The 19,939-nt window shown below is 37.4% G+C and overlaps 1 protein-coding gene across 1 annotated transcript in view; it reads right to left on the bottom strand.

The window, feature by feature from the left end:
* Nucleotides 1-19,939, bottom strand: part of UTRN (utrophin) — a 503,258-nt gene that overhangs the window by 94,062 nt on the left and 389,257 nt on the right. The window contains 3 exon segments of the mRNA XM_007450323.1: nt 902-980; nt 3,435-3,581; nt 9,912-10,180. Coding sequence (XP_007450385.1) covers nt 902-980; nt 3,435-3,581; nt 9,912-10,180 — 495 coding nt within the window.

The raw sequence follows: 19,939 nt of genomic DNA, 5'->3' as shown, positions 1-19,939 counted from the left end.
AAAAAAAAAAAAAAAAAAAAAAAAAATCAGCAATATATTAATCTCAATCTGGGTGACTCTGAATTTTGCGTTCTTTAGTTTCCTTAGTAGTGAGTGATAAACAAAATAGGAGCTCAAATTACTTATTTAAGATCTCATGAACCGTCCATAAAATGAAACATTTCAGTTGGAGACTACTGCCTAAAAATCTACATATGTGGGTTTGGCTAAATCTGCAATACCTAACCAGAAGAAAAGCCAAGTATGATTGCAGTGAGCCTAATAAACCAAAATCTTCTCAGAGATTTGTGGGAAGTAATTTTTTTTTTTAAACAAATATGCGCTTTTTAAGGAGGAAAATTAATTTTAAAATATAAAAATGATTTCTTTACTGTGAAAAAGTTCATAATCTTTGCATATGGCATAGCAATGATATGATACTATATTAGTTATTATAACAGATGGTCCAGTGAAAAACCCTAGGTAAGATGAGTTAATTTTTTTTTTTTTTTTTTGTGGTACATGGGCCTCTCACTGCTGTGGCCTCTCCCGTTGCGGAGCACAGGCTCCGGACGCACAGGCTCAGTGGCCATGGCTCATGGGCCCAGCCGCTCCACGGCATGTGGGATCCTCCCGGACTGGGGCACGAACCTGCGTCCCTTGCATTGGCAGGCGGACTCCCAACCACTGCACCACCAGGGAAGCCCAGATGAGTTAATTTTTGCTTCACTTCAAAGACTTACCACGACCAGATTATAGAAACTATAACCAATAAGCAATCTTGTCATTGATGTTGATATCTTCTTTTATATATTCATCTGATAAATATATTTATAGCAAAGAATATAGCTTCTTGAGTGAGAGTGAAATAATATGCTGATTCATTCAATTAATGAGATTAGTCAAATTTATTGGTACTTACTAGAGAGAAAATGCTGGGAGGATGGTCCAAAATCCCTATGGGCTTCCTGAAGCTGTTTAAGGCGATCGTCCACAGAAACCTGCACATACACACACAAGAAATAATTTGATTTCAAAACAATAACCTTAATAATATCATTGATTTAAGTATTATAATAAATGATGCTACTACCCAAGATATGATTGCTAGTACAGACTCCTTTGTATCTGGAATCAAAATATTGTATGAAAATAGACTCCTTCTGACATCAAATAACAGTAAATAGTGCCAGGTAGTCTTCCAAGTAGTTTAAATGAATTAATTCTTTTAACCCTCACAAAAATCATATTGGGTATTACTCATTATTACCACTGTTTTATAGATGAAGATATTGAGATGGAAAGAGGTGTCCAAGAACATAAAGTTAGTGTGTGGCAATGCTAGTATTCATACCCAGCCCATCTGATGCCAGAATCTATGCCTTAGTCAAGGCATAGATTGTTATTAGTCAAGGCAAGTTAAGTTATTCTACACTTAACTCAAAAGCAGTAACATTCTAAAGTATCTAAAGTCAGGATGTGGTCATGGGGTCAGTGGCTACTCACCTCTCTTTTGTAAGGAAGGTGGTAAAAAAGGGTTATGGGGAGCAAATGAAAAAGAAGTCTAAAATATTCCAAGGGAAAAAACAGAAAGATGGATAGATGATAATGATGATGATGATGAAGATGATAGATAGATAGATAGATAGATAAATAGATAGAGATGGAAAGTGAAAGGACATATGAATATGGAATGTCTTATTTTCCTCCAAATTCATGTCCATCATCTTGATTTGGAAGTATTCAAGTAGATACCAGCTGAATAATATACTCTATATATTTTTTAACCACATTCTTAGCTCTCTATATTTTGAAAATGCAGAGTTGGTACCCTGAGAAACTAACTGCAAATCACTAACAATTGCACACAGCCTTACTGACATTTCCGTTTCCTTTTCCTGGTCTTTGTCTAGTAATCTAGTCAGGTGTTTCACTTAGATTGTCAATCTTATTTTCAGCTGTCTTTAAATGGAACGTGTGTCTCTGGCTCACTGGGCACCTCTAGTTTCTCCTGGTTAGCTATTTAAATTACATTAGCAGGTACTTTGTTTGTTATGGCCAAAAAGCATTCAAACACCACACTTTCACATTCCAGAGGAGAACACAAGATGCTGCTCTTGAAATTTAACACTGTTGTCTGCCAGCATAAATTGTGCTCCTCTTGTTCAATCAGCAGCTAACATCTGAGCTCGAGTGGTTACCAGGCTCAGAGATCAGGATGAAAGAATACACATCTTTTTTCATGCATAACGTATTCCCTGACTTCCAATCTTTGCAGATAGTAGTAACAGAAGCAGAGTGGGAAGAGAATCAAGATGGACCACAGGAATACGTACGTGAAGATAATGAATTAGAGAAAGGGAGCAGAAGAAATAAGGAGTACAAATCAAATGCTTTTGTGTTCTACTCACTAGAAAAGCATGTATGAGTTTAACAGATCCTGCTTTACTAATCCCAGATTATTAATATTGTTTTCAAAGACAGAAAAGACTGTCTAATACTATACACTCATTTATTACCTCTTCAATTTCATGAAGAAAATATATAAACCATTGGGTGCTTGAACATTTGAATTAATTCAGGACCTATCAGGCTATAAAATATTATAACTTTAAAATAAAATGATTTTATGTGCTACCTCAAAATTACATATTTATCTTGTTATATATCACCTCATTTTAGGTACAAAATATAGAGAAAGATTAGTAAGAATTATTTTTTCAATCTTCCACTTAAACTATCCCACTACTTTTCAGGGGGAAAAAATTATTATTATGACTCCTAGAAACTGGCCACTAAATGTGACAAAGCTCCACAAAGACTGAGCCAAAAACTACTGACTGGCACATGTGGTGACTTGCAAATGCTGAGAATTAGTAACACTCAGGAGGACTCTTCTTGGTTTGGCTTTTTAAAATCTGAGATGCACAAGTCAGGCCTAGTCATTAGAACAACTGCATTAGAGCAACTAAGATCTAAGGGCTAAAGGTAAATATCCCTACAGTAAAGTATGCTAGCTGGATAAAATGAGCAAAAGATACCTAAACAGCAGGCAGAGGAAGAAGAAGGATGGGGACTTTCTTAACTTTTCAAAAGAAAAAAAAAAAAAACATGATTAAAGTAAGAAAAATGACTCCTTTATGAGCCATTATGGAAAAAATGTTTCTGTGACCTACTATAGGTTTCAATTACCGTGATTTATTTGACCTTTTGCAATTTCCTAAAAATATCATATGAAAAGAACATCATAAAATTACATTAAAATCTATATTCATAAATAAAGGAGGCCTTTGGGTTCAAGATACTGAAAGACAACTGATGTCATCACAGGCTAGAAATCCATTATCAAATACAACCCACAAAGAAAGAGAAAAGAATCACAGGTGGTAGAACAGAGAGGTAGGGCTTAAAGACCAAAGTGTAAGCCTTCATTATGAAGAGGAATCAGCTGACACCTGCAAAAGTTTCCATCTCATGTTAAGGTCATCCAACTGGCGAGACATCTTTAGAGATGGGTGCAGGTCAAGTGGAGACAATTGACTGGATAAATCATTCACTGTTTTAACTTTTAAGTTGATTGGTGCAATTTCTTCTCTAAATGCCTGGAAGAAAAGGACAAGAATAATGTCATCAGAAAAGAATATAACAAAAGCTAGTATTCCATATTTCCTTAAAAAAAACCCAAAAAACAAAAAACACCAAGACCAGCTAAGAGGCCATCAACTATAGCTGCCCACTCAGTAACAGCTGACTCAACTCAGGTCTTGAGCAACCAGGACCACCAGCCAAAGAATCACCCTTTATAAGCTAGAGAATCTAAATAGATGCACGAAGAGAAAAATTATAATGCAAACTCATTTAAATGATTATGTATTTCCTTCTTTCATGATATGCAATTTAATCTGGAAAATGTTTGCCACTTTTGTCCATTTTACTAATTTCTAGTCTTGATTTTATCTTTAATTTTCTATTTTCCTTTTTTTAATATGGATACCTTAATATTTTTTCACCTGATGCAACAACTTGATTTTAACTCTTTCCATTTAAAATTAAGTTAGAAAGTGGCCAGTAAAACAAACCTTTCCTAACCACAAAATCTATGCACATTATATACTCATAGATTTATATATTTATATATCTCTGTTTCAAAGTCATTTATGACCTCTCTTTGCAGTTAAAGGTAGGCCAGGAAGAGCAGGGTCTATCAGAAAAGAGGCAAATGAAGCTTAGAACTGACAAATTACGGTTCTGAGCACAGTAAGAGAGCTGTTATAAGTGGGGATTGAAGGGGTATATGTGAAGAGGGGGAAAAAAAACAAAAAATATTTCAGGTCAATGACAGTGATATGACCTGTGAGAATAAACAACAAAATAATGAAAACACTAAGTTTTCTCCTTTCTCCACATAATTCCAACCCCCTCTATTTTCATGTATCCTTTTCCCCACAAAGTCTTTGCTTAGATCCGACCCATCCCTTAAAAACCTCACCAGAGTGCCCGACCCATTGGGAAGATTTCCAGGAGGTCTTTCCCGCCCCAGCCCTAGATGCAGGCCCCACCCATGTGCTCCCCAGCATTCCACCTGCCATCTCCAACCTAGCCAGGATTTCCAGGCTGCACGTCTCTGGACACACAAATCAGGTTTTACGGTGGGAGACATTCTTGATTGTTTGGTGCCATATGAACCACTTGTTATAGATTTTAAACATCATTTCTTATCAGAGCTCTTAGTTCTTGGTATTGTAAGCATTCATATTTTAATGCCCCCCCACCCCCCATAGAATGGAAGTTTCTTGAGAATGGACAATCTCCAGTACTCAGCACAAAGTTTGCAATACAAGAGGGGCAGAGTTCATTTCTAATGATGAAGGCTCAAAAAATGGTACTTGAGGCAAGATTAAGCCAATATGGAATTGGGAACAGAACTGGGATATTAAAAGAGAACAGCATAGTTTTAACTCTTTGGTGTGTCAAAAATTAATCATGTACCAAACTTACAGGTATTAGGTGTTATCAACATACTATTAGCATCAGCTCTCAAATTTTATCATTTCTATAATCTCCACCCCTTAAGAGACGAGGCCTATGTCTATGAGCCCCCTTTCTTCTCCTCTTTCATCACTCCAAGTTTAGCTAATGAATAATAGGTATCAAAGTGCTTTGAAGGCTATAGAGTTTTATTAAAACACTACAATATTAATTTGACTTCCTCCTTATGCTTATAAAAAGAAAACCTCTCTAACCACTTCCCAGTTCCCCCTTTTATAACAATGTAAAGGCTAGAAATAATCATTATGGTTGGTAAACATCAAAATAATATTAAGAATACGACCTTATTTTTAAAAAGAAAATAAATTTTAGGTAAATCTGAGAATACGTTTCAGCATTTCAAAATTCTTGAATATGTCCAAAAACCACAAGGAAGGTCAAGCTGGAGAGTCAGAAGAACAGATCTGGAGCCAGGGACAGAGTGAAAGATACGGACTTTGGGGGTAACTGTGTAAATGACACCCAAAACAGTGAGCATGGAAGTCAATGTACAGAAAGAAATATCACTAAAACCCTGAAGACACCAGCATTTCAAAGTCAGGCCTGGAGATGGACATTTGGGACTCAGCTGTAAATAAATGATGCCTGAGGTTGTGGGGTTAGGTAAATCACTCTGTAATATAGCATAAAAAGAAAATTAAGAATCAGGTAAAAGAAGGGAAGCCCATGAAGACGTGAAAATTGCTGCAGCATGGAAGGAATTCAGAGCTGTGACAGTTTTTCTCCATGACTGCAGATTCTGGTCTTTCATGGATGACAGAATGTGTACAAATAAACGAATTCACAAATACAGTTCAATAAGAAAAGCAGATATATGATAACAGAGGCATTATAGGTCTAAAGAATTCATAATTAATATAGAAGCATGGGACAGAGAGAGGGGTGGGAAAAGAGAATTTTTCAGTCTGGACTTTGAAAAGACCTGAATGCTCTCAGATTCAGTTTGAGAACAATTACAGAACTCAAATCTTTCAAGGTTTCTTCAGTTATGACTTTACATCATACACTAATAATCAGCTTTTAAAATCAGTATCTTTGTATTTTGACGGTATTAACGATTAAAAATGAAATGCTAGGGGCTTCCCTGGTGGCGCAGTGGTTGAGAGTCCGCCTGCCAATGCAGGGGACGCGGGTTCGTGTCCCGGTCCGGGAAGATCCCACATGCCGCGGAGCGGCTGGGCCCATGAGCTATGGCCGCTGAGCCTGCGCATCCGGAGCCTGTGCTCCGCAACGGGAGAGGCCACAACAGTGAGAGGCCCGCGTACCCCAAAAATAAATAAATAAATAAATTTAAAAAATGAAATGCTACAAAATATTCTCAGATTCATATAATTTTAAATAATAACCCGTTTTATTTCAAAATATGGTGGCAGTTTTTTAAAAACTATAACTTCAAGACAGATTTTTAAAAATCTTATAGAAGAAACATTTTTTTCCCTCTATAAAAATAATGCTTTTTCTCTTACAAGCCACAGGTAAAACCATTAAAAGTCCTTAGACAGGGCTTCCCTGGTGGTTCAGTGGTTAAGAATCTGCCTGCCAATGCAGGCGACACAGGATAGAGCCCTGGTCCGGGAAGATCCCACATGCCACGGAGCAACTAAGCCCGTGCGCCACAACTACTGAGCCTGTGCTCTAGAGCCCAAGAGCCACAACTACTGAAGCCCGCACGCCCAGAGCCCGTGCTCCGCAACAAGAGAAGCCACCACAATGAGAAGCCCACGCACGGCAACGAAGAGCAGCCCTCGCTCATTGCAACCAGAGAAAAGCCCGCGCGCAGCAACGAAGACCCAATGCAGGCAAAAATAAAATAAATAAATAAATAATAAAATAAAATAAAAGTCCTAGACAAACAATGCATTTTAGGTTTAATTTTGTTTTTGTGGTCCAGTGTTTTATGGTAACAAGGAATCTTTCTATTAAGAAAGTTTATCTTTTGGTTTTTAAGAGCTCCAAATTAAAGGGCTTTCTAATATAAAGCAAATTTTTAAATGGTTTCAGATCTGCTGTATGTTCTGGTATAAAGAACCAATTGATCATGTTTTGGCTGTACTTTCCTATAAGAGAATAAAAATCTATGTGGTTTTCTTTGCTATAAAAACAGAAGCATCTGTTAGTGTTAAAGGTGCTGACTGGCAGCCCGTTGGCAGATGTGAATCCCAGCCCTTCTCCTGTCAGAGGTGTGTATTCTGCAAATAAGAATGATTAAGGATAATTTTAGGAAGTTAAAATTATTTGATTACCCTAAAAGCTTTTGTTTTCCAGTTGCTTTGGCATATTTAATAATATTTGGTAATAATCAGAACTTATTTTTACCTGCCTATAGCTTCACTGGGATTGGGGTATACTTTAGAGCATATGTAAAACACCCCAGACTTTGCATCAATTTTACTTGGTTTAAAGAGACTTGAGTTTTATTTTCTTTTTTCCTAATAAGATGTTAAAATATCTTAATCCACAGTTTATTACTTTGTCTTAAATATTGGCTGTATTTTTCCTAGCTTTCCCACATAAGCAGAAATTTAAACAGAAGGATTTGGATGCAGAGATGGGTAATTTCTTCAACCAAATGGGATTAACAACTCTCAAATTTTTAGTCCAGATATATTCCCTCAACACTAGTCATCCTGTATTAAAAACTGATGCTTTCAAACTCAAATGGGTAAATTCTTGCTCCAACCAAGAGGCATTTTTGCAAACCAACAGAACATACTTTTCGTAAACCATTGGCTTAAAGATTTTCAGTGTTTAAAAATCATCTTTTAAAATACAAGAAGTGTGCAACTTCCAAAGAACCTATCCTAAAAGGTTTTATTTTTAGTTTGTTATTTTAACTCAGATTCAATTATGGAAAAGTGTTTTGGATACTACAGTCAAGGAAGAAGCCTACTTAATTCACAGGGTCACTGGAAACATGTATATTTACAATGAAAGATGGCACCCCAATACTCTTTCAGTAATAAAAATTTTTGGTTGAAAATTTAATACGTAGCTTTTAAAGATTCAAATTCAAGTAGTTGATCAGAGTTAAGCTTAATTACATTATTATGAATGAGGTCTCTACAATGAAAGAGAAGAGCAAGAAAGAAATCAAGAAAACTCCACCACTTCCTAGCTGTGTGGGCTTGAGCAATATCTGCAATGGCATCATTTGTAAAATGGACATAATAATAATACTTATCTTGTTCTTGGCACATAGTAAGCATCGGTAAATGCTACCTATTATTATTATTCCTATGTCTACCCATATATTTATTTACTCATGTAATTTGCCTGAGTAGGATTCTGTTAATTTCCTAGACCTTTCTTCTCTTTCCTATTCAGCCACATGCGAAACAAAGGGATAGTATTATCCAATATCTGTGCACAAAAGATGTATATCTTTTGCAATAAAAATTCCATTCATGATATTGATATTGTCAGTCTGATTTTTCATCTGTTTATCCTTTGATTTGATTCATGACTACCTAGTATATAGTTTACTATGCTACTAAAAACCTAATACACTCTGAATCTGTTATTTGTGTCTTTTATTGCCTAAATTCCATTAACTGCTTTTCTGGATATGTTCTACAATACAGGAGCCAAAGGGAATCTAGACCAGAGGTCTAACATCCTTAACTTTGGGCAGTACCTGATTACAAACAGAATTTATAGCTAAACTAATTCTTCATTACATACTCAGACAATAAGATATAATTAGCAGATAAGAACTCCCAGGAAAACAGTATACTTTGGATTAAACTTCTAAATCCAACCACCGATTTAAAAAGGAGCCTGCTAGACTACACCATGTGGATGCCATCCTGTAAGATCCAGACTGTGAGAAACACTGTCAAAGAAACAATTCAGTTTCTTCAACAAATACATTGCAAAGAAAACAAACAAAAGATAAATGGGAAATCTGGAGATTAAAAGGGACTTTAAAATATTCTTACAGGGACTTCCCTGGTGGCGCAGTGATTAAGAATCTGCCTGCCAGGGCTTCCCTGGTGGCGCAGTGGTTGAGAGTCCGCCTGCCGATGCAGGGGACACGGGTTCATGCCCCGGTCCGGGAAGATCCCACAAGCCGCGGAGTGGCTGGGCCCGTGAGCCATGGCCGCTGAGCCTGCACGTCCGGAGCCTGTGCTCTGCAACGGGAGAGGCCACAACAGTGAGAGGCCCGTGTACCGCCAAAAAAAAAAAAAGAAAGAAAAGTGAAGAATCTGCCTGGCAATGCAGGGGACACTGGTTCAAGCCCTGGTCCAGAAGATCCCACATGCCACGGAGCAACTAAGCCCCTGTGCAACAACTACTGGGCCTGCGCTCTAGAGCCCACGAGCCACAACTACTGAGCCCGTGCGCCATACCTACCAAAGCCCACGCGCCCAGAGCCCGTGCTCCGCAACGAGAAGCCATTGCAACGAGAAGCATGCGCACTGCAAGGAAGAGTAGCACCCCCCCTCACCGCAACTAGAGAAAGCCCGCGAGCAGCAACAAAGACCCAACGCAGCCAAAAAAAAAAAAAAGACCCAAACTCAGTAATATAATTAAAGGTCCTCTGCTGTATTATTAAAAAGAAAAAAAAAAACCTCAACAAAAACAGGTAAAACTAACCTATATTGTTTAGGGATGCACAGCTGGGTGAAAATGTATAAAGAAAAGTAAAAGTAAATTATTGTAAAAGTCACCTTAGTCGTTATTTTGGCGGGGAGGGGGGTTCTGATGGTGAGGGGCATATGGAAAACATCTATTATGTCTGGAAAAGTTCTATATTCTAATGCCAACAGTGTTGACATTATAACAATCCCTCATAACAGTTTATATATGTGGCTCTCCTTATTTGTGTTATATTTAACAATAAAGGATTTCTTAAATCCTTTATCTGAGGCAGGGATGCTGACCATGGTTTTCTCAATGTGGTCTTGCAGCGAGTCGATGAGCAAGTCTCCCACAGGCTTCCAGCCATTCCGCACGGCCTCCGCCTCCTTCAGGTCAGCATCCAGGTCATCCATCGCTCCCTGCAGGTCTCTGAGCTTCTCCAACGCCTTGTCCACTTGCTTTTGCCAATTGCTAGTAACAGCGTTTAGACTTTCCCACTTCTCTTTGACTTCAGAAGACTGCTTACGCATGGCTTTGGCAATCTTTTGGGCTCTCTCCTCAGGAGTCAGTTCTGTGATTTAAAAAAAAAAGAAAGAATATTTGGAAGCTTGATCAACTCTACATTCTTAGAGCCAAGTGTGAATCACCTTTTGAAGGGTTGCTACCAGCGTACACTAGCCAGGGTAAGAGAAACTGTTTCCATACTTCCTCCACTAACCCCTACTTCTCCAAAGAAGAAAAGAGCTACTCAGAGTAAAAGTGGCCCAGTGGTTTTGGTGCCTTCTGAATTTGAATGTAATTGCAAACCTTGAAATGCAACAAGATAACTCAAGAAATAAAACAATTTTTCTTTAACATAAATTAATTACATAAAATCCAAAGACAGCTTTTCATTAGTTTTTCTTTGTCCTCAGAGAAATGGGAATGATAATTGGGAGAGAAATAGCTTTAAGTCATGAGGAAAAACTCTGAAAAAGTAAGATTAATTTATCGTGTCACAAAAAAATACAACTGAAGACAAATAACATATCTTAGATACTTCATCATCGCTGAATCTTTAATACAAGGCATTCTTTGTAGCCCAGAAGTGTAGCACATCCACAAATATTTCAACAAGAAGACAGCAAGGCTTCAAAGACCACCCTAAATATTTAATAGAGCAAGACAGCTTCCAGAATGTCTGAAATAAGGTAGACTTTTCAGACAGGAAAGGGCAGGCATAATGCAAGATGCTGCCACAGCACAGGGGCAGGAAGAAAGAGTAAGAGTCTAGAAGACAAGCAAAGGGAACGGACAGAAGTCAAAGTCAAGTTGAAAGCCAAGGGTCAGAAATATAGTGATGAGAAGCTGGCAGGGGAACTTGATGGTCACAGAGCAGACACTCTCAAAACAGGTTAAATAGATCCCCAGCTAAACACTCCTGGGCCTCACTACCCTCAACACCCCAGGATGCCTCCTTTCCTCTCTAGCTGGTTTGATGGTTGCCCTAAGTGTCCCTTGGACAACAGAGAGGCAAGTCAGAAACATACAATCAAGGTAAACTGTACATTAATTTAAGATAGAAGTGCATATTCTTCTTTGAGATAACATCCCATCTTTTAGTATCAATCACATTAGCAACATCCACTTCCCCTCAAAATATTCCAAACCATTCATAAAAAGCACTGAAGTTCATCAAACCTCTGGTAAGATGAACCAAAGCAAGCTCTCCTAAACTGTAACTTTCCTACGCAACATAAATTTGCCTGCCTGCCTTTATTTAAATATTATTTAAAAGTCAAAGGGACAGAACATTTATTTTTATCTAAGTTTCCAGAAATTTCGAGACCTCAATATTTAGATGAAAGCAGCTATAATAAATCCCTGGGAACTACATGGATGATGAAGAGTTTAGCAACCATAGAACTCTGAGTGTGCTGCTGAAAGGCTGTGAGGCTACACAGAAACATGACCAATCCCCTGTCAGCTGAATTGATTACAAGAAGAGACAATGTTATGATAAGTAGATAGGTTGAGCATACCAGGAAAAGATAAATAAGGAAAATAAGTGAGTTACAGACCCAGCTTCAAGGAATGTTTAGGCTCAGATACAGTCCAGTACAACGATGATGGGAGGCAGTCAGGAATCCTGGAAAAAAGCCCTAAAACTTATAATATGTCAGGATTTCAAGTTTAGGAAACTTAGAAAAAGCTTTGTAAGGAAAGGTACATCATCAAAAGGGCAACTTTATTTAAATCCTTAAGCCTGGGCTTCCCTGGTGGCGCAGTGCTTGAGAGTCCGCCTGCCGATGCAGGAGACGCGGGTTCGTGCCCCGTTTCGGGAAGATCCCACATGCCGCGGAGCGGCTGGGCCCGTGAGCCATGGCCACTGAGCCTGCGCGTCCGGAGCCTGTGCTCCGCAAATGGGAGAGGCCACAACAGTGAGAGGCCCGCATAACGCAAGAAAAAAAAAAAAAAAAAAAAAATCCTTAAGCCTTCAAGATATTTTTATAAAATGAAAAATATTTAATATTAATACGATCCATATTTTATATACATATACCACGCTGTGTAAGGTGAAAAAAATCATCCTTAACCTGATGAGAAAGGGAGTTGATAATTTTTATGATGGTAACACCTGTGTTTGTTAATAAGTCACTTCGGCTTTTTCAAAGATATATTTTGAGCACTCATGTTTTACTGACTTTTGTAAAAAAAAAAAATACAGTGCCAATTTCAGAAGAGACAACTTAATTATGAGGATTTTCCTCTGGATAAAGTAAAAACTGTTTCTAAGTCAGTCACTGAATAACCTGGCAGGGAGACATACGGCTTCTTTGTCCTGTGACAAAATACCCAGCACTGGCTGTGACTTTTTGTCTTCACTTAATGTAAAATCTTTTGATTGAGCAGTCTTTTTGTACTATTTATAATATAATCCCCACTCAAGCAGCTACTCAGAAGAAAAGTTCTACGTTCAATTCACCATCTGTTTGCCAGAAAGGAAGCATATTAACTAATCACTGAGTCAGAATAAAAGTGCTTCCTGTTGCAGCAGCAATCTCAGTTTAATGCATACTTTAAACCAAGAACAGAGCAAAGTAAAAAGCCAAACAAAAACTTTCCAGGATGTTTGTGAAACAGATAATAAGAAGCAACATGTGAAATCCCAAGTTATGACAGTTTAGGGTAAGAAAATAGAAAAAACAAATTAAAACAGCAAGAGAGCATGAAAGATGAAAATAATAAAGGGATATCCCAACATTAAAAAAAAAAAATCCTCGTGTTACTTGAAAATCAAAGGACAAAGTTTGCTTCAAATTTTCTGAATGGATACTTTGCAGTAAATTTTAAGACCCTCATGCAAGAATGGAGAATCTTCTGGACCAGTGGTTCTGAATTCTGGTGACATATTAGAAACCACCTTGACAGTTTGTCTGTTTGCTTGCTTGTTTGTTTTTAAACGCTGATCCCCAAGGACAAAGTATTAAAAGATTCTGATTTAGTTGGTCAAGGGTGAAGGGCGGCATGGATAAATTTTAAAAAGCTCCCCAGGTGACTGTAACGTGTTGCCAGAACAGAACACCGCCAGCCTACTGGCTTATAAATTGATTTCTCTGGTCACTGCTGTTGAAGCTGGACAGAGTGTTTCCAATCCAGTGAGCTGCTCTGTCATTCTCACGCAGAGCAGGGCACTAACTACTGAAGGTGGGAGAGCAAATGAAGCTCAGTGATAAGGGGATAATCGAATTTGCATTTGAAAAGGCAGTAATAGAGGCTAATCAAGAGACGGAGGAAACAGCAGGATAAAACCAAGTAAATTTAGTGACAGTTCACAGACCAGAAGCACTTTTCCTAGGTCACTTTCCTCCTCCCTGGGTGTGTGTGTGTGTGTGTGTGTGTCTGGGGATGTTTTTGAGAGACAGTTACTTTGCTTTACTCTTCATTCTCCCATTCTTCTCCCTTCACATCTTCTCATTTATCTGGACAAAATCTGAGGATGGAATTGTATTTAATTTTTATATTTATATTTATATTACATAGTATATATAGTATAATGTGATATGATGTATTATAAATATTAACATATTTACTTTATATTTATATAATTAAAATAGCAATTTTTTTATTGTGTTACAAAACATTTAAGGAAGAGTAGATAATTATCTTTAGGAAGAAGGAAGAAGAGAGAGGAAAAAGGAATGACCAATCCTTAAGTTTTCTTTCTTGTCCAGTGGTTTTTATTCTTCAAATATGCAAATTAATTGCATGGGATTTACACCACTCTCTCCTTTCTACCCTGGGGAAAAAGACTCACATGCTTCACTGGAACACAGGTGGAACACGAACCTGGACCAGAAGCAGAGACTAAGACTTGCAATCAGCACTGCTCCCATCCTGCCCTCGGCTCCTAGGTGAGCTAGATGACCTGCTCATCCCAGCTTTATCAAGTGGGAACCCTATTTTCTCATCTGGGGAAACATTTTACACTAAGGGCCTCTTTTACCTCTGAAATTCAATTATATAAGAAAGGCAAAGCCGCTGTATGTCTCCAAGAAATCTTACAGTAGAGAAAAAAAAAAACCCTCCTTTTGTGTGCCTATAATTTTTTTTACATTTAAAAACATTAAAGTATATGTTCTTCCTATGAAATAATGTACAAATCGATTAGAATCAGCCCAGTTATTTTAAATAAAGATTTTCCATGTTTATCGTATTTTCTTTCTTAATTACAGAATAGACACATAATCTCCATACTGACTTCTTAGAGTCTAAAGCCTTATGTCATGCATGTTTGTTCTTTTCATCTTGGTTTTGCAGTACTCAGTCTAGAGACTAGTATGTCCTCAATATATATAATTACTGAATTGAAATTTTCAATTTTCGGAATGGAATTTACAGCTTTAATCTTTATTGAGAATATTCAGCTTCATAATTTTAAGTGGAAATCTTCCCACTTATTTTTTCTTCCTCCTTCCCAAACGCATGACAGCATTTATATTAAAAAAAAAAAGAAAAAAAAAACACTTTTTTTTTTACTGTGAAAGAAAAGGATAAACCTTACAAAGTCATGTCAAGTATGGTAATTCCATCTTATTTGTACTGTTTGCTTATTGTTTACATGTATCTATAATCTTATTGTATTTCACCAAGAGAGGAACAGGAGATATTAAGACAAACAAGTATAGGAAAAAATTCTCCAGAGTAGCATTTTCACCCTATGGACAATTTGGCACAAGGAAAGGTTTGTTCATAGGCCAATTTCAATACTAACTAATTATATAATCATAGATATATTGCTTATCTCCTTGAACTTCAGTTAATACCTATAAAGCTACCAATACATGCCTGGCACACAGAAAAGCTTCAACAGAGGTTAATTTCTTTCATTTTTAAAATGATTTTGTTACTAAGTCTGGGAGGTTTAGATATCTCTAGAGATTTTCACATAAGCAAACCAAGTTGATTAGCCAACAAGAATTCACAGAAAAAAACAAAGCATTCCTGTAGATCTAGAGACTAGACCTGACTTACTCTCACTCTCTGTCTTCATCCCCACTCCATTTTTCTCTCTCTTCTTCATGACCAAAAGATGCTCCTGATTCAGACAATGCAAAACATATTCTCCTCAAATTTTCTGATTACATGGTTAAGATCAACTTAATCTGTCTGAAATGATCAGTGTTGAAGAGGACCCTGCCCACTTCCTATACTGTATGATAACTGGTGACAATTCATTAGGAACCACATTAAAAGTACACCATCAAGTGCCATCAGCTGATTACTACAATATTTCTAATTATTTTCATCTAATAAATTATAAAGATGACAATAGTAAGAGGCTACCCAAAGTAGATTAACCTGATAACGTGTAGCCTAAATCTTTCAGTAGGAATATGATAAAGACAATAAGGATCCATCCATGCTGCCAATGAACTTGTCAAACCCTTAAGGGAAAAAAAAAGATCGTGGACAGATAGATACATTTAGGGAAAAGCAAGAACTCCAAAGTAAAGAGATTTAGGGAACATCTTCCACAAATACCAAAATATAAGGTATTAATGGGGGTTATGGGTGGAGATGGGACGGATGGAGAGGACAGGAATATAGACCACACCATGGAGAGAGAGAACCAGCACTTCTGACCAGAAGTCAATCAAGGTTGAGCTAGAGTCTGAATACTTTAATGTTTTACTCTTCCTATAAAGTGGGCCAAAGTAAATAAATCCAGCATTGAGCTAAGGATGAAGCATGAAGAGACCATTAAGAAGGTTAACCTCCAAGGAAAAAGGTAGGAACAGCAGAAAGGCCATGGAACAGAACTAGCTAAGCCACATGAGGTCCATTTTCTGTAATGGAATATTCCCTGAATTTCCTCACACTAATGGCAGTTTTATAATTTATTCAAGTCAGTTTTGAGTGCTGGACAGCAGCAGACAGGTGACTGGTGGTTCTGAGAGGGGAGAACAGAAGTTGGGAATGTAATTGCCAGGTGGGCAAGGATATGTTTTGTTCACTGCTGTCTCCCCATATCTAGAATACTACCTGGCACATGGTAGGCATTCAATAAGTACTGGTCAAATGAATAAATAGATCTATGTTCAATATCTTTGTTTTGGTAAAAAAAAAATTCACCTTTAAGATCAAAGGACAGGGCTCTTCAATTAAAAGTCTCACATTTCTGGCCACACCACTGCCCATCCCTCCCCAGGCTGCTTCCCTGAGGAACATAGCCGCTAATGATCCATCAACGTACAAAAGAAGTCCTGGGGGCTTCCCTGGTGGCGCAGTGGTTGAGAGTTCGCCTGCCGATGCGGGGGACATGGGTTCGTGCCCCCGTCCGGGAAGATCCCACGTGCCGCGGAGCGACTGGGCCCGTGAGCCATGGCCACTGAGCAAGCTTAGCCATTCTTACGAAAGAAGTTAGGCATGTCTTAGGTTTATGTACTGCCAAAATAAGTGAGAAGTTTAAAGTGGAGAATTTATGCCTTGGCTAGGGTTATACTTTTTAAAAGATAGCAAACCCTCCAATTCACTCGTGAAGACTCCAGCTCTCAAGAGGAACAGCAACAACAGGAAAAGAGGAACACACCACACTGAAAGCGTTTAGTCTCCTCCTGTGCTTTATGTTTAAATCAGAGTGACACTCCAGATGTTGATTTCAATAAAATACATACATGTAAATCATTGTCATCTTTTTTTACGAGGCACATGTGATTTACGGATGGCTGTAATGGTGATTAGAGACCATAACAGATGGTAAACAATTAATTTAAAATGCTGTGTCCATCAAACTAACCTTTATTATCATATAATTCTTCATCAAGAATGTTGATTTATTTAAATTGAATTTCACTATGATGGTATTCATTAGCATGCAAACAAGTTTTTGAAATTTTTAATCCAATAAATACGCTTACTCAGCGGGCTCATTACATTTTAGGAAAGTTGAAGACTGGATTCATTACATCCATTCATACATTATAGAACCTTAAAATGGGAAGGATCACACTGGATCTTTGGAGTTAACACTGGAAATGAAAGTAACATGTTCTTCTGTGTCTTTTCATGCATTATAACTTTACTAATCTAATTTGGACTTACGAAGCTACTTAAATTATTGCCTTGGTCTATAGGCCTGAAAGCAATTATTATTCCTTCAAGTTTTTTTATGAAAATTAAAAAGACAAAGTCTAATATTGCCTAAACACCTTCTCCCTTGGTGCTAGGAAATCAGTGAACTGGTATGTCATTCTATTAAGCAGCCTAATATTTCAGAAAAGGAAAAGTAAGAATGAAGGGAAAAGCATATTAATTATTGCATGAAATTTTTATAAGTAGAAGAATATAGAAAGCAAAATCTTATTTTTACTGATTATCTAGAAGTGCTTTGATTATTGGGGTAGTTAAGATAGTATGCTATGATGGTTCAGGGCATCAAGGGTTGTGACAAGCCTGAGTTGGTGTTTCAGTTGGTGTTCTGTCACATGGGTGACAGTAGGCATCCAAACATCTCAAAGTCTCAGTTTCCTCATCTGTCAAATGGGTGGTAACAGTACTCATACTTCAAAGAGTTGTTAGGAGAATTAAAGGAAACGGTGCCTGGAACACTGTAGGACCCTGATAAATGTTGATTTGTTGTGAACATCTATGTTGACTAACATTTCTCTCTTCTCCCTTACTTTTTGGGCATTGATTCCTCCTCCATCTAACATGATGCTTATAAAGGGGGTCTGCCAATCCCAGAAGACCCTGAGCTCCACGTTACTCAAGCTGAGTGAGTTGTTGCTCTCTTTTGGAATGTGCTGGATCTAAAGAAGGGTCTTCCCTCTCTGGTATGTGGCTGTGAGGTATAAGGTCATAGGAAAGCAAAGAAAATGAAAACTTGTGGAGAGAGGCAGAAAGGAAGACATGGAGAAAGGCTCTGACTGCCATTTAGATTCCTGTGGCCAGCTCTGTCCTTGCCCTCACTGTAGTTTGGTTATGGGCGCCAATATATTCGCCCATGTGCCTACACTTATGGAAGCTGGCTGGCTGTCATTTACAATGAATGGGGTTCTAATTAATAAAGCGGTTATTAGGAAAACAAAAAATGCCCTGGGGAAAAACATCCATGAGTTTTAGTACCTAATTACTTAGGTTAGGTTATGTGTAATTTGGCCTCATTTTATGAGATGCAAGTAAATAATTATTGCCATCTTTTTTATGTAACCTTATGTTATACTGAGAATCAATATAAAAGTAATTTCTAAACTCTATGATAATTTCACCTTTCACTGATTTAATGATCATGAAATTTTATTTGTACAAGTCTGCTAATACTGGCACAAAAGGGACTGACATAGTAGACTGAAAAATGTCATTTATTACTTCTTTGTTGTATCATAAAATATATGAGACTTCACATAGGTGAAAAATACTCCTAACTGGCTTTCTAAAATATTATGAAGCATTTAATAATTAAAAGAAAACAGTATATTCTGAGTTAAAATATTAACTACTACTAAATACACACATAGCTGTCAAAGACCAAAGAGGAAGAACACTAATCCATACATACTTTTTTATCTGAAATGTTTATTATTAGCCAATAATCACAGGTACAATCGTATACAACCATAAAAAGCTGTGTATGAATAAACAATACACATGCACAACTACAGACACTACATACAACTATGAACACACTAAAGCAATAGCTGCTTTTTTTCCTCTATCATTTAAATGAAACAAAATAAATTAAGTAACTTCACCAGGCTGAAAAAGAAATAATGTTCAGACAGCCTGCAGTAAAATAATAGTTGTGGTAATAGTAACGCCTTGACTGGAATAAATTTTAAAGAAGACTCAAGAGGAAATTTATGAACAAAAAAGATGCAATTTTTTTTTTGTCTTAAAATTAAAACCTGAGCAGAGGAAAATAGCTTTTCTATACCCACATATACAATCATTTGTATAATTTTCTAAACACTGTTAGAGGTGATATATCCTATGAAAGTGTTAATTTAGTAATCGATACCATAGCCTTAACTCATAAAATGTGTGTGTTTGTGTGCATGCACATCTACATACACACCTGCCTGCATCTGTGTGTGGTACAGAGGGGGACGCAGACATAAGGCTCTAACTCCCCTGTGCAATTTTGACTTTTAACCTAAGCCACAGGTAACGCACATGTGAGAAGGCACATGTATTCCCTGACTACCTCAGGAGGTGTTCGGTCTGTCTTGCACATCTACTTTCACTATGCAGCTGTGTGGTTTTCAAAGGAATTCAAATCTGGGACTGAGAACAGCAGGGAGGTTGGGTGAACAAGGATGAAGCCAAGAAACATTTGTGCAGGGTTAAGAGGCTCTAGACACTGAAAGTCAAGAAGGAGCTACAAGGTCAGTGGCCAGTGAGCAGAGAGAAAGAGAGCGGAGATAAAAATGAAGGGATGAGTTGAAAGCCAGCCAAAAAACCAGGGGTTAAGGAGAGTCACCACCATAGAAGCTTAGTGCTCTGTCCCTTGATCTACCCTACATTAGCTGATGACCTTGGTCGGCACCACAATATTTTCTTAGCCTTTGTATTTTTATTTAAATTTGTTTTAAAAAGGCATACTGTATGATCTGCTCAACTCATTGAGATAGAGTTAGGAGAATACAAAAGTGGTTTGAGATGTACAAATACAAAGAACAGCGTGAATAATGATGAGACCTTTGTTGTTCCACTGTTCTACTTTTTAACAGATATAAACCACGTGGTTAAAATCAAATGAGAAACAATTCAACTTCACTAAGAGGAAATATATATATATATATATATATATTTTTTTTTTTTTTTTTTTTTTTTTTTTTTTTTTTGTCGG

Source organism: Lipotes vexillifer, unplaced genomic scaffold (genome assembly GCF_000442215.2).
Source record: "Lipotes vexillifer unplaced genomic scaffold, Lipotes_vexillifer_v1.1 scaffold112, whole genome shotgun sequence".
NCBI lineage: Eukaryota > Metazoa > Chordata > Mammalia > Artiodactyla > Lipotidae > Lipotes > Lipotes vexillifer.
This window is presented reverse-complemented; position numbering and strand designations above follow the sequence as displayed.